The sequence below is a fragment of the Orycteropus afer genome, unplaced genomic scaffold (assembly GCF_000298275.1).
Source record: "Orycteropus afer afer isolate SDZICR_OR568_19922 unplaced genomic scaffold, OryAfe1.0 scaffold00334, whole genome shotgun sequence".
Classification (NCBI taxonomy): domain Eukaryota; kingdom Metazoa; phylum Chordata; class Mammalia; order Tubulidentata; family Orycteropodidae; genus Orycteropus; species Orycteropus afer.
The window spans coordinates 2,836,699-2,850,255 of NW_006921921.1; the positions used below are offsets into that span (position 1 = coordinate 2,836,699).

The 13,557-nt window shown below is 44.1% G+C and overlaps 1 protein-coding gene across 1 annotated transcript in view; it reads left to right on the forward strand.

The window, feature by feature from the left end:
* Positions 1 to 13,557, forward strand: part of STAB2 (stabilin 2) — a 228,909-nt gene that overhangs the window by 148,888 nt on the left and 66,464 nt on the right. The window contains exons 32-36 of the mRNA XM_007952402.1: positions 133 to 228; positions 1,820 to 2,015; positions 4,049 to 4,144; positions 8,937 to 8,982; positions 10,263 to 10,339. Coding sequence (XP_007950593.1) covers positions 133 to 228; positions 1,820 to 2,015; positions 4,049 to 4,144; positions 8,937 to 8,982; positions 10,263 to 10,339 — 511 coding nt within the window. The remainder of the gene's footprint in view (positions 1 to 132; positions 229 to 1,819; positions 2,016 to 4,048; positions 4,145 to 8,936; positions 8,983 to 10,262; positions 10,340 to 13,557) is intronic.

Consider the following 13,557-nt stretch of genomic DNA (forward strand, 5'->3'; position numbering starts at 1 on the left):
TCTGGAATATTTTAGTTGGAGATATAGCAACGCATCACCCACCAACTTGCTTTTAGAGATTTGAAAACATTTTATTTTCTTAACTAAAAAAAAAAATAAAAAAAAATGGATCTAACCATTGCTGTTTCATAGGGTGAAGAGACGAAGAAATGTATCTATACCCGTTATTTCCTAGGAAAGCGATCGCTGTTCATTGGGTGCCAGCCAAAATGTGTGAAAACTGTCATTGTGAGTAACATGATTTAATAACCCTCCTAATTTTTGCAGCAGTATTGTAAAACACACTTTTCAAAACACCTTTGCTTGTGTTCCTTCTGCCCCCTCCTCATCCTCTTCATTCTCGTCATTGTCAATTGAAGTACCAGTGGTAGTCGTAAAACTCAGGCCAACCCTGTAAGTCAGAAAATGGGTCGAAGCTGCCATAACATGTGTATGATAAAGTTAGGGGATGAGGAGCTAAGAGGACCTCACTGTGGTGGTTAAGTTTGTGTGTCAACTTGGCTGGGCCTGGTTGAGTGGCTGGGCAGCTGGATGTAGTTATTCCCCACGATGAGACTGGCAATCAACTCCATGGTGGAATCTACTGTAAGCAGCTGCCTTATGGATGTGGTCTGCTTCCTATATACAAGGAGAAGTCTTGGGGAACAGTTTCTAGCTTATGGCACACTTGAACCCTGCATGTAGCCATGCTGTTAATTGTTCAGCAGCCTGCCATGCTCTGCTAATCCTGGAACTTTCAATGGCCTGCCATGTTGTTTGATAACATTGGGACTGTGCCATTTTATTTGTCAACCTTGGGCTAGTCAGCCTCAGCAGCCAGTAGCTGCCTGAGTGAAGAGATGCCTCTAGCTTCAGTGGGCCGGGAGCAAGAGGCAGAGCTGAAGCCCAAGGTCGAGGGGCTTTCACACAGCCCCTAGAGCCTGGCACTTTGAACTTGGACATCTAGCCTCCCGAACTGTAAGAGAATAAAGTCCTGTTTATTCAAGCCATCCATTTGTGGAATTTCTGTTAGAGCAGCACTAGGTAACCAGAACACTCCTTGTTCTCACAAGACGGTCATTCTGAAAGCACATTTGTCAGCAAGAGACACAAAATGACCAACTCACTAAAGAAAAAGAAGATAGTCCTGGTCATTTAGAAAACAGGAGTCCAGAGCTGAGTATGTCTGGGCTGTGGCTTTAGCATCTGCAGGGAAAGTCTTATAACTTTCTGTCCTGCTTTTCTCCCAGTGGACTAGACATAACCCCTGCCTATCATAGAAAAGACAAGACTCATTGGCCGTTAGGCTGCAGAACTTGAGGCTGGAGGAGACTGTTTCAATGCACTCAGGAATAAAGCCAGGCCCAAACCAAACAGGCAGCCTACAGGGTTTCCCTGACTTGTTTATAAAATGCCAAAGGCATCCCCTGCAGAAGTGACTGCTAGATGAAATGACACAGGACAACAAGGGCCCCGAGCTGGGAATGGTGAGGGTGCCCTGGTCCCTCCCGCCGCCCCCATTCCAGTATCACTCGCACTATCCCTTAAGCTTGTTTCTGCTGCCCCTCATTCATCCTCATTTCCCTTCACCCTCTTCTCTTACTTGCCTTTTTCCTTTCCCTCTTCCCTACCTCCCCAGTGGCAGCCTCAGTCCTGTCTGCAGCATCCCTGAAATCACTTAGCCACCCTCTGTCTTCAGGGGATTTTGTCCCCACCCCCCACTACCCTTCTGTGTGGGGTCAAAGAAGCAGGACACACATCACACCAGCAGGGTTTCTACACAGAGGTGGGCAAAAATGTAACGCGGACGTGTGGGTCAAAGCTTGTGCTTTCATTTCAGGTAAGAGAATGTTGTGCGGGCTTCTTTGGGCCCCAGTGCCAGCCCTGCCCGGGGAAAGCCGGGAACGTCTGCTTTGGAAATGGGGTCTGCTTGGATGGAGTGAATGGCACGGGCATGTGTGAGTGTGAAGAGGGCTTTAGTGGGACAGCCTGCGAGACCTGTGCTGAAGGCAAATACGGCATCCACTGTGACCAAGGTAGGCACGCTCCCTCCCACGCCAGTCAGGCACCTGAGCTCCATAAACCAAGTGGAATATACAAGAAGAGTGTGATTCAGCAGTTGTTCCCTTACTGGCCAGTCTCTCCAGGCTGGCTGGATTCCCATTTGCTATCATCACTGTTCATTACAGGAACATCTGCCTTGCATAATTTGCATAGGGCAGTGCTTCCAAACATTATCATCACTAATCTGAACCTCTGGTGGTGTAGTGGCTAAGGCATTTGGCTGCTAACCAGAAGGTCAGTGGTTCAAACCCACGAGCCATTCATGGAAGGAAGATGGAGCAATCTATTTCCATAAAGATTTACAGCCTCAGAAACCCAACTGGCATGGCTAAGTTGAAATCGACTTGAAGGCAGTGAGCTTGGCTTTTGAGTTTTAACCTGCACCTACCAACACATCCTACAATCTGTCCCTTGACCCAACCCAACCACATGTTTCTGTATTTACCTTCACACTAGTCACCTTGGTTACACTTCCAATTTTGGATACTGCTTGCTATATTGAAAAGCAGTTGTGTACACATCTTCTCCTCTAATCCACACTGCAATCTTGTATACATGACCACATATTGTTATGCCCATTTTACAGATGAGGAGAGTAAGGCAAGGAGGTTAAGTGGCTTTGCCCCAAGGTTACAGGCTATGATCCTGACGAGAGGCAGAACTGAGATCTGAATGCATACTTTGCTGGAATCTAAAGCCTTGCTCTTAAATCATGCCCTCCTTCATGTGAAGAGGACGATCGATTCACCATCAGCAAGTCATGTGCATTAAGCTTTTACAGAAATAATGACCCATTTGATGTAAGTCACCAGCATTCTCTACCCAATAGGGGTTGCTATGTGTCAGAATCCACTGGATGGCAGTGAGATTAAGCAGTATGAGCGAGTGACCAGGCACACACCTTTGGGAGGGCTGACAGGAAAGGAGAGGTTTCTTAGTCCATGAAGAGAAAACAAAGCATTGTTCTACCTGGCACTAAAAACTCTGAACTTGACTTTGTTATCAGTGTTTTCTCATCAGCTGGTCCAAGCTAAACAAGGGTAACATATAATGGAAAGTGTCATAGTGCTGATTTTATCTGTGATTTGGAAGAATTCTTGGCTTGCATTTGCACAGGGATTCCTAACCTGGGACCCATGGATGAGCAACATGGGATCTAGAAAACTCCCAAGACTGGGTACATCCATAGCTTTCATTCAATTCTCAAAAAGGCTTGTGACCCTGCTGAGAAACAAAGGAATCAACATTTCAGATTGATATAAAACCATATCAAATTAGCTTCTTTTTGAAGTCCATTCTTAGGGAACACATGTGATCATGCAAAGAGGCCCCACCTTGGTCTTCAGATAACCTTAGCTGAGGACACGCTCACGCTGCTTGGGTCACTCACTCATACTGCTCAAGCTCACTGCCATCGAGTTGATTCTGACTCATGTTGTTGTTGTTGTTGTTATGTGCCGTCAAGTCAAACCCGACTCATAGTGACCCCGCCTTGGGTTTCCGAGGCAGTATCACTATGGAAGTAGGATTGCCCAACCTTCCTTCCGAGGAGTGGTTGATGGGTTTGAACCGCCAGCTGTCTGGTTAGCAGGCAAGTGTCTTAGCATAGCCACCCCTATCGGGTTTCCAAGGCTGTAAATCCTTATGGAAGCAGACTACCTCTTTCTTCCATGGAGTGGCTAGTGGGTTCAAACGACTAACCTTTTGGTTAGCAGCCAAATGCCTTAGCCACTACACCACTAGAGCTCCTTAACTCATACTGCTACACAGTCCCAAAACTGAATGGTCTTATTGAAGCATGATCTGGTTCACCTGTCACCAACATGCCAGATTCTATTTCCCATGAACCTTCCCTTCCTTTAAATCAAGCTCTCCATTAAAGACAATGGTTTTGGGAAATCAGTTTGAAGAACTAATTGCAATGAAGAGAACTCTTGTAATAAATGATAAAAGAGATACTGAACATTATCAGAGGCTGATGATTTGCAGGCATTTTTCCACTTAGCATGTTCTTGTGTCCACGGAAGATGCAACCAAGGACCCTCGGGTGACGGCTCCTGTGAATGTGACGTTGGCTGGCGAGGAGTGAAATGTGACAGTGGTAAGAGTGCCCCTTTGGGCAGGAGGGAGGAGGGGGACCAGGTTTGCTGGTTCCAACAGAGCCTGGTGGAACCACTGAGACTATGGCCCTAGCTGCCCATCAGGTCTGGAATTGAACCCACACCTGTGGCTTCCAGCCAAACAAAAGACAGGCATATGAGTTGAGCATTTTACATGAGGTAGATACATTCTTTGGAGAGAACAATCATGGGAGAAAGAAGGGCTGCTTATGCACCGGGAGACAGCTCAGGGGGCAGGAGGGCATGGAGGGATGGACACAGGGAAGAGGTAATTATCAGGAGGAAGTGGGAGGAGAGCTGTTGCATTGTGGTAAATTGTGGTCAATGCCATGAGACAAAGTGTATGTGAACTGCTGTATGGAAAGTGAATTTGCTCTGTAAATTTTCACCCAAATCACAATTTAAAAAAAAAAAAAAAAAGAGTGACCCTTTAGTATTTATTATTTTTAGCCTCACTTTTCAACAGCTACAGTTTTTTCTACCTAAAATGGAAATAACATCTTTATCACTGCTTCTGGAGGAAGTAATTCCTCCTTATAACTAAAAGTTTATGAAACAAAGAAAATAAAAAATAAAAGTACTCATCCTCCCAAGGTAAAAAATAACTCATTAATACTTGGTATTAATACCTTCCAATTTTTTTCTAGGTATATAAACATACATATATGAAACTGTAGTCTACATATTGTTTTGTCATCTACTTTTTACACTACACAGCACACTAAGAGCATCATTCCATGTATATATAGATATTGTTGTTGTTGTTGTTATGTGCCGTCGAGTTGCACCCAACACATAGCAACCCCTCCTTGGGTTTCCAAGGCAGTATCACTATGGAAGTAGATTGCCCATTTTCCTTCCAAGGAGTGGCTGGTGGGTTTGAACCGCCAGCCTTCTGGTTAGCAGTCAAGTGCCTTAGCCACTATATATAGATATACATCCATATATAGATATACATCATGACTTTTTAAATTTCTACATGATATTCCATTAGATGAGTATACCTCATTTTTTAAATCCATTTCCTGTTATCATAAACAATGCAGCAATCCATATCTTGTATATACATCTTTTTGCATTTGTCTTAATACTTCATTTAGCTAAATTCCTAGAGATGGAATTTCTGAATCAGAAGTTGGCACTTTGTGGAGAGTTTTGCTATTTATTGCCAAGTTGTCCTCCAGAGGTTCTATCAACTCACCCACCATCAGGGTCTGAGCAGGCCCACTTCTCCTACACCCCCACCCCCACCTCCCCCACCCAAATCCCAGCACATTGCCCTGATGTTTCTTAATAGGCTCCAGGTGAGTGATGAGAAGAAAGATAAGGTGAGGCAGAAAGAAGAACGTGGAATGGCACAGAGATATGAGAACACTCTGTACATTTAGGGAACCAAAGGAATTCAGAATAGGAGCGTGTAAGAGCAAGGAAGAAAGTTGAATGAGAAAAGGCTAGAGTGGGGGCAGGAGCTAGATCATGAGAGACTAGGGGCGTTGGACTTTCTCCTACAGCCAACAAGAAGCCATTAAAGGGTTTTTAACAGGAGAGAAATATCATCCTACTTGCATTTCAGAAAAATCATTCTGACACTGGATATGAGAGAATACCTCTGGAAGCAGTTATCAGAAGGGTCAGGAACAGCAGAAGTTATCTCTTCTGGGGTGGGGAGGGGGGGGCATAGCAGGAATCACAGGTGTCCACCAGCCCTAGCAGAGATTAGGAGTATCTTTGGCCAGAGTTCTGAGTGATGTTGAAATCAAGGGAATGCAGAAGTAAGAACTGTTTGAAAAGCTGAAATAGGAAGTCTGAGTGGTTCCAAGCGGAGAAGACAACCCGGGGCAGGTATCAAGCTCGAGAAGAGAGGGGAGAAGGGGTCATGCAAACAGGAAGACATCTGGGTGGGTCTCTAGAATAGATACAGTAGCTTGCCCCTGGCTGTCACATGGTGCATGGGAGGACCAACCACACTTAAAGTGACAGGGTCAGGGAACAGTGTGGAAACTGTAGCAAGTTTTCAAGAGACAACTGATGAAAGTCTGAACTAAGTCAGTGGCATGATTATGGCAGTGAAAATGGAGACACTTGGTTGTTAAATGAGCTAAAATCAACAGCCTGTGGTGACTGGTTAGCTGAAGAAGGAAAAGAAAAGGGAGGAGGGGGTCAAGGATGACACTGAGATTATGACTTGGGCAACAACATGGAGAGTGGACCAGTTTAGGAAGAGGCCTATTGCGGGGTAGTTCAGTTTGGGGTAGGTTGAATTTGAGGTGCCAATAGGCATCCAGATAGAGATGGCCAGGAGACATTCATTCATTCAGCAGGTATTTGGCTGAGTGCCTACTATGTGTCAAGCACTCTGCTAGGGACACTGCAGTGCATGTAATTTTGTCTCTGCCCTCAGAGTTTACAGTCTGGTGGCAGATGCTGACAGGTACCCAGCCAGTTACTAGAGAGTAGACAGTTGAATTTGTGGGTATAAGGTTCAGGAATGAGGTCAAGCCTGGAGATATAAGTGTATGAGACATCAGTGAACAGATACAAGTATCTAAGGTTCATTCATGAAGAGGAAGACAGCTAAGGCAAGGAGGCAGAACCAGACTCCCTCTCTTTCTGATTTACCTACCATGAAATACCCCACCACTCACCCATCTCACCCACTCACCCACTCTAGAAACTGCCCACTCAGCCTCCATGTCTCCCTGTCCTTCATTACCACATCCAACTAAGCCTGCTCCCTCCACATCTGTCTAAACCATCCCTTCCTCCTGCCCTCCTCTCAACAGTCATCTCTTGGCCAATCCCTCGGTACCCGATCCTGTGTCCCATATTCCATACTCTGTATTGTTGGCAGAGAGAACTTTCCACAATGTAGAAAAGATGTTTACTAATCCCTCCCCAGGACTGGACAGCTTTCTATGGTTCTTCACTGCCTACAGGAGAAAGCTCAAACTCCTTAGCAGGGTGGAGTCCAAAACTATTCATCAACTGGCACTCGCCCAACTTTCCAGCCTTGTCTCTGGTCCATCTTCAATGCACACTCTGCCCACAGAATCTAGTAAAGGAAACAGCAGTGTAAACAATGACCTGCAAAGAAAGGCTAGTAGAAATAAATAATCAATTAAAAAAAGGGGGGGTGAGGGGGATAGCAATATGGGAATGAAGAGCAAAGAGTATCTAGTGTAAAAGAAGGAAGACAATTGCTTTGCCTGAAAGCTAACTCCCCACTCCCAAGCCCAAGGCAGACATCACTAATCAATCATTGCACTCTTTCCCTCCAAGGCCAGATCAAACAAGAAAAAACTCACTGCCATCGAGTCGATTCAACTCATAGCGAACACTCCTTGGGTTTCCGAGGCAGTATCCCTATGGAAGTAGATTGCCCAGTCTTCCTTCCAAGGAGTGGCTGGTGGGTTTGAACCACTAGCCTTCTGGTTAAAAGTCAAATGCATGAGGCACTATGCCACCAGAGCTCCCCTGAGGCCAGATAGGAGCACCAAATCCATCTCAACAGAACATACCATGTAGTCACTACCAACTAATTGGAGTTTAGAACAGATTCCAGAAAGGAGGACCTCAAAGATGATTGAAGTTTTAATAGACAGCAAATGGAGAGAAAGTTCTAATAGACAGCAAATTCAATAGAAAGCAAATGTGCTGAAGGAATAGAACAACACAGGGAAGCATAAAAGTACACTGCCTCCACTCCAGTCTGCTTGAGCTTGGAAATGTTCTGCCTGACAGAATACAGCTCGTTTTACAGCCAGGTCTCTTTCTCAGAACGTTCTGCTAACCCCAAAAGCTCTTAACATAAGCCTCCAGCCCAGAGGACACACTTCCCTCCTCTATAGTGATTTCTTCTTGGATCCTCCCTGCCAGGAAATACCTGTTAGCTGGATATTCAAGAGCAAAAACCTATGGTGTGTCCAGGAAATTTAGTAGTTAATTCAACAAATAGATGCTGTGTGGCAGGCCTTGGATTATTTCTGTACATGCAAAAAAATTTAACATTAGTTATAATTGCACATTTGCTTGTTGATGCCATGTCATAATAAAATGACCAAAAAAATTAGAATGAAGTAGAAAATCAAACCCCAGGAAGAGATGCTCATCAACCACTGAACATTAAGGACCCACAGTCACACAAGAGGGGAGACTCTGAGCTTTACTCATCTTTGCCTCCTTGTGCCCGAGCACAAGGCCTGGCACACAGGAGACACTTTGTTAGTAGTTCTTGTACTGTTGTTGATCCGTATTTGACCTCCGGATTTGGCTCTGAGCATCCTAGCAGCCAACGTAAAGAAAGATTTATATAGTGGTTACATAGTTTTTATGATGGATACCAGTTACTTCAGAAGAAGTAAATCTTTTCCTGGCACTAAGTACTAAAAGATAGTCCTCAAATGAAGTTTAGTGAAAGAAGGCTGACACAGAATGAAAGAGAGCATGGGTTCAGCGATTTTTGAAGACTGCAAATGATATTGAACAATGGCCACAGAAGTGCAACATGCTAAGGATAATGCGACGGCATTATTGTGCATATGAAAATCTGATTGTGTACTTACATGTTAGTGTGCAGTTGAGCACATTAATGCCTCAAATCTTTCATAGATCAACTAGAGACATAAATGAATAGGTATATCTTAAGGAACAGATTCCAAGTTACGATTAAATATGCTGGAGATTGACTGGGGGAAAAACATCTGTGAAAGAATAAATGGATGAAATTTAAAAAAAAAAAAAAAAGCTGACACAGCAACTGGTTCTCTTTTTCAGAGATCACAGAAGACAGCTGCAATGGGACATGCCACAGCAGCGCCAAGTAGGTGCCCTCCGGGACTCCTCTGAGGCAATGCAAAGGGGATTCCTTCTGAGGACTTTGGCTCCAGGCCCCATCCTTGAGGGAGCCATTTCCTGGTGCTACTTACCAGACACTAGCATAAATTACTAAGTATGAGACTAAAAATATCTCTGAGGAGGCCACCATCAATGTGCCAGTTCCAGCCTTCCAACAAGCTTCCACTTGAGTTGCTGGCACAGTGGTGAAAATGGCAGCTGTCACCCAAATCCGAGCCCCTTAGACTCTCTCTGAGACAGAGGGAGCCCAGTGGGCTTTTCTCTCATTAACACTTAATCACACCTCACAGCCAGGCCTGAGTTCTTACTCTCAACTCCCACAGATGCTTACTGTGGTGGTAAGTTGGAGTTAGACCAGAATTCAAGGTCAGCCTCTGTAAGTTTCATTGACTGTGTGATCTTACAAGGGGCTCTGGTGACGCACTGGTTAAGGCATTCAGCTGTTCAACAAAAGTTCTGTGGTTTGAACCCACCAGCCACTCTACAGGAGAAAGGTGAGGCAGTCTGCCTCCATCAAGATTTAAGGCCTTGGAAACCCTATGGGGCGGTCCTACTTTGTCCTATAGGGTCTCTATGAGTCGGAATTGACCCAAAGGCAGTGGGTTTGGCAGTGGATGTGACTTTGAGCCAATTATTTAATTAATTAGTTCATTAGTTAATAGGTCTCAGTTTCTTCATCAGGAAGTAGGAATAATCCAGCACCACCACTTGCCATTGACTTGGTTCTGATGCCTGGTGCATCAGGGTGGAACTATCATCTAAAAGGTCTTCAATGGCTGAGTTTTCAGAAGTGGATCACCAGGCCTTGCTTCCAAGGTGCCCTTGGGTGGACTCAAATGATCCATCTTTTGGTTTGCAGCCAGGATATTAACAGCATGCATCACCCAGGAACTCCAAGTGGAAATAATAATATCTATTTCCTCCAACTATTGGATATTGTGCAGATCATGTGAACTAAAGCAAGCAGCACAGCCCTGGCACATAGGAAGTTCTCTGAAGATCAGTAGCTACCCTTTTTATTCCTTAGCTTCCACCTATAGGCACACACAATGTATTCTGTCAATCAGTGACTGCATTTTAGATGCTTATTGTAGGGCCATGCTAGCAATGGATTCTCCTACTTTGCTCCCAAACCTTAGGCAGGATTCCTGAGTGCCTTATGGGAGCAGGGACTGGAAGCCTGGGGAGAGGGGGTGAAGGCATATTGTAAGTAACATGGTAAGATGTTTCCCGTTCTTGTTGCAGCTGCCTTCTCAATTCAGATGGCACAGCCTCATGCAAATGTGCAGCAGGATTCCAAGGCAACGGGACAGTCTGCACAGGTAAGTGGAGGAGGAATGCTCTGGGCCTCAAGATTTGCACAGGCTGTGGAGAGATCTGGGTTCCTATACCCTGACTGGGCCTCGCCAGCTCATGCCAACCATCCACGGTGAACTTGATATAACAGGGCAACTGATTGGGCCTCAGGGCCAGAAACCAACTGTTCACATAAGGAGCTTGTCAGTTTTGGAATGAGTGGGACAATGGCACTTGTTTTCATCAAGCCATGGTCACCACCTTTACTGCCACTGGAATCACCTAATGTTGTTAGTTACAGCCATCGAGTCAGCTCCTACTCATGGAGATTGGTGTGCAGAGTAGAACTGCTCCACAGGGTTTTCAATGACCGTAACTTTTTGAAAGCAGATTACTACTAGGCACCACTGAGTGTGTTATAATGCCAACTTTTTGGCAATTAGTCAAGCACTTAACCATTTGTGCCATCTACCTGAGGAGCTTTAAAAACCACTAAAGAGCATCCCAGGGATTCTGATTTGATTGGCCTAGGGCATAGCCTGGGCATCAAGACTCTGGAGAGGGTCAGAAAAGGGCTTGAGCCCTCGTCCTTCCTCTTATCCATGTGTCCTTGTGTGGATCTAGGGTGAGTCTTAACTGCTATGAGCCCCGCTACTTCATTTGTAAACATAAAATGACCTCCCTTGCAGACTGGCTCTGAGATTAAATGATCACTCTGTGCACAATGGCAACATAATACAGCTATTGAAACTCAGCCTCAGCACTAGACTCTCTGGGTTTGAATCTAATCTCTTATTATTTATATTACCTTGGTGTGCTAGTTTCCTGTGGCTGCAGAAACAGATTACCACAAACTGAATGGCTTAAAACAACCGAATTGTATTTTCTTATAGTTCTGGAGGGTGTTATAGTGTGCAGTCAAGTTGGTTCCAACACATAGTGACCCTACATACAACAGAACGAAATACTGAGCAGTCCTGAACTATCCTCATAATTGTTGCTATATTTGAGCCATTGTTGCAGACACTGTGTCAGTCCGTCTAATCTTTTTTGCTGACCCTCCACTTTACCAAACTTGATGTCCTTCTCCAAGGACTGGTCTCTCATGATAATATGTCTAAAGTACATGAGACAAAGTTTCAGCATCTTCCCTTCTAAGGAACATTCTGGCTGTACTTCTTCCAAGACAGATATGTTTATTCTTCTGGCAGTCCATGGTATAGTCAGTATTCTTCACCAACATTGTGATTCAAATGCATCAGTTCTTCTTTGGTCTTACTTATTCATTGTCCACCTTTCACATGGATAGGAGGCAACTGAAAATCCATGACTTGGGTCAGGTGCATCTTAGTCCTCAAAGTGACTTCTTTGCTTTTTAACACTTTAAAGAGGTCTTTTGGTGCAGATTTGCCCAATTCAATATGTTGTTTGATTTCTTGACTACTGCTTCCATGGGCATTGATTGTGGATCCAAGTAAAATGAAATCTCTGACAACTTCAATCTTTTCTCTATTTATCATGATATTGCTAACTGGACCAGTCTTGAGAGTTTTTGTTTCTTTATGTTGAGGTGTGATCTATACTGTAAGTTGTAGTCTTTGATCTTCACCAGTAAGTGCTTCAAGTCATCTTCACTTTCAGCAAGCAAGATTGTGTCATCTGCATATCATAGGTTATTAATGAGTCTTCCTCCAATCCTGATGCTGTGTTCTTCTTCATATAGTCCAACTTTTGAGTTATTTGCTCAGCCTACAGATTGAATAAGTATGGTGAAAGGATACAACCCTGATGCAGTATTTTAAACTACGTAGTATCTTCCTGATTTTAAACCATGCAGTATCTTCTTGTTCCGTTCAAATGACTGCCTCTTGATCTAAGTACAGGGTCCTCAAGAGCACAATTAAGTGTTCTGGAATTCCGTAGAACATAATAAATAAGATGTACATGATAAGATGGTCAGAAACAACACCAAAAACTAACTGTCCTAAGTGCTTGTTCATTATAACTCCAGTGCATAGTAAGTCAAGGACTACATGTATATAGAGAGAAACTTACTTCAAGGAAATGGCTCACACATTTGTGAGAAAATGACTCATGCAATTGTGGGACTGACAAGTCCCAAATCTGTGGGTCAGGGGACAGGGTGAAGACTTCTGGTGGCTCACATGGTTGCAGGTGCTGACAAACCCAAAATCTGCAGGTCAGGCAGCAGGCCAGAGATTTCTGCAGGCTTACTTCACAAGGACCTGAGGTCAAGCAACAAGAAGAGTGCAGAGTTGAGAAAGAGAATAAGCTTTGCCAGCACATCCATTTATATACTGGAGACAGACCCCACCCCCAAGAAAACTCCCCTTCAACTGATTGGCTGCTCACATCAGATCACAATATTGAAGGTGATTATACAATGTCCCGCAAACCACTGAGAATCATAGTCTAGCCGAGCTGACTTATAACATTCACCATCACTACACTTTAACCAAGTAAGGTCACATTCACAGATTCTAGGGATGTGACATGGATATCTTTGGGGGATGGGGGTCATTTTTCAGCCTACCATACCTGGGAAGGTTGCTTGACTTCTCTTTGCATCATTTTTTTGTCTGTAAGTCAGGGATAATAAGATAACTCCCCTCACTGAGTTGTTAGCTAATTACCTGGATTAAAAACTGTGAAATTGTTAAAACAACCTTGGCACACAGCACTCAAAAACATGCAAACTGAGATCCTTGCTGTGCCTAACACATATTTGGTGCTAGGAAACTGAATACTCTTAGCATCACTATTCCCTGGAGGACTGTGTCCAGCAGGCTTTTGTCCGGACTGCAGTGGAGCTGGACACTGATGATACAGACAGCTTTCTAAGCTGTCTTACCCTGGAATGTGGATACTGACCTTGGTCCTAGATTTTTCCTGCAGTAGAATATATACAGTATCCTAGTGAAAACAGCTGGAAAGGGAAAACAATTGGAATGTTTTTCCTGCCCTCTGTGTTTGGGAAAAATAGCAAAATCAAAAGAATGTAAGTTAACATAAATCAATGAACATTTGTATAACCCTTTCATACACATTAGCAGCTGTAAGTCCCCAAGCCCATATACAAGCCCCTATGGGTCAACCCCAAAATTCACTTTAAGTAACTTATCCAACAACACACAGTGAGTAAAGATCAAGCCAAGACTAAAAACCAGGCCTTGGGATACCAGACCCCAGATTTCTTGCATTGCATTTCACGGAGGACTTTTTT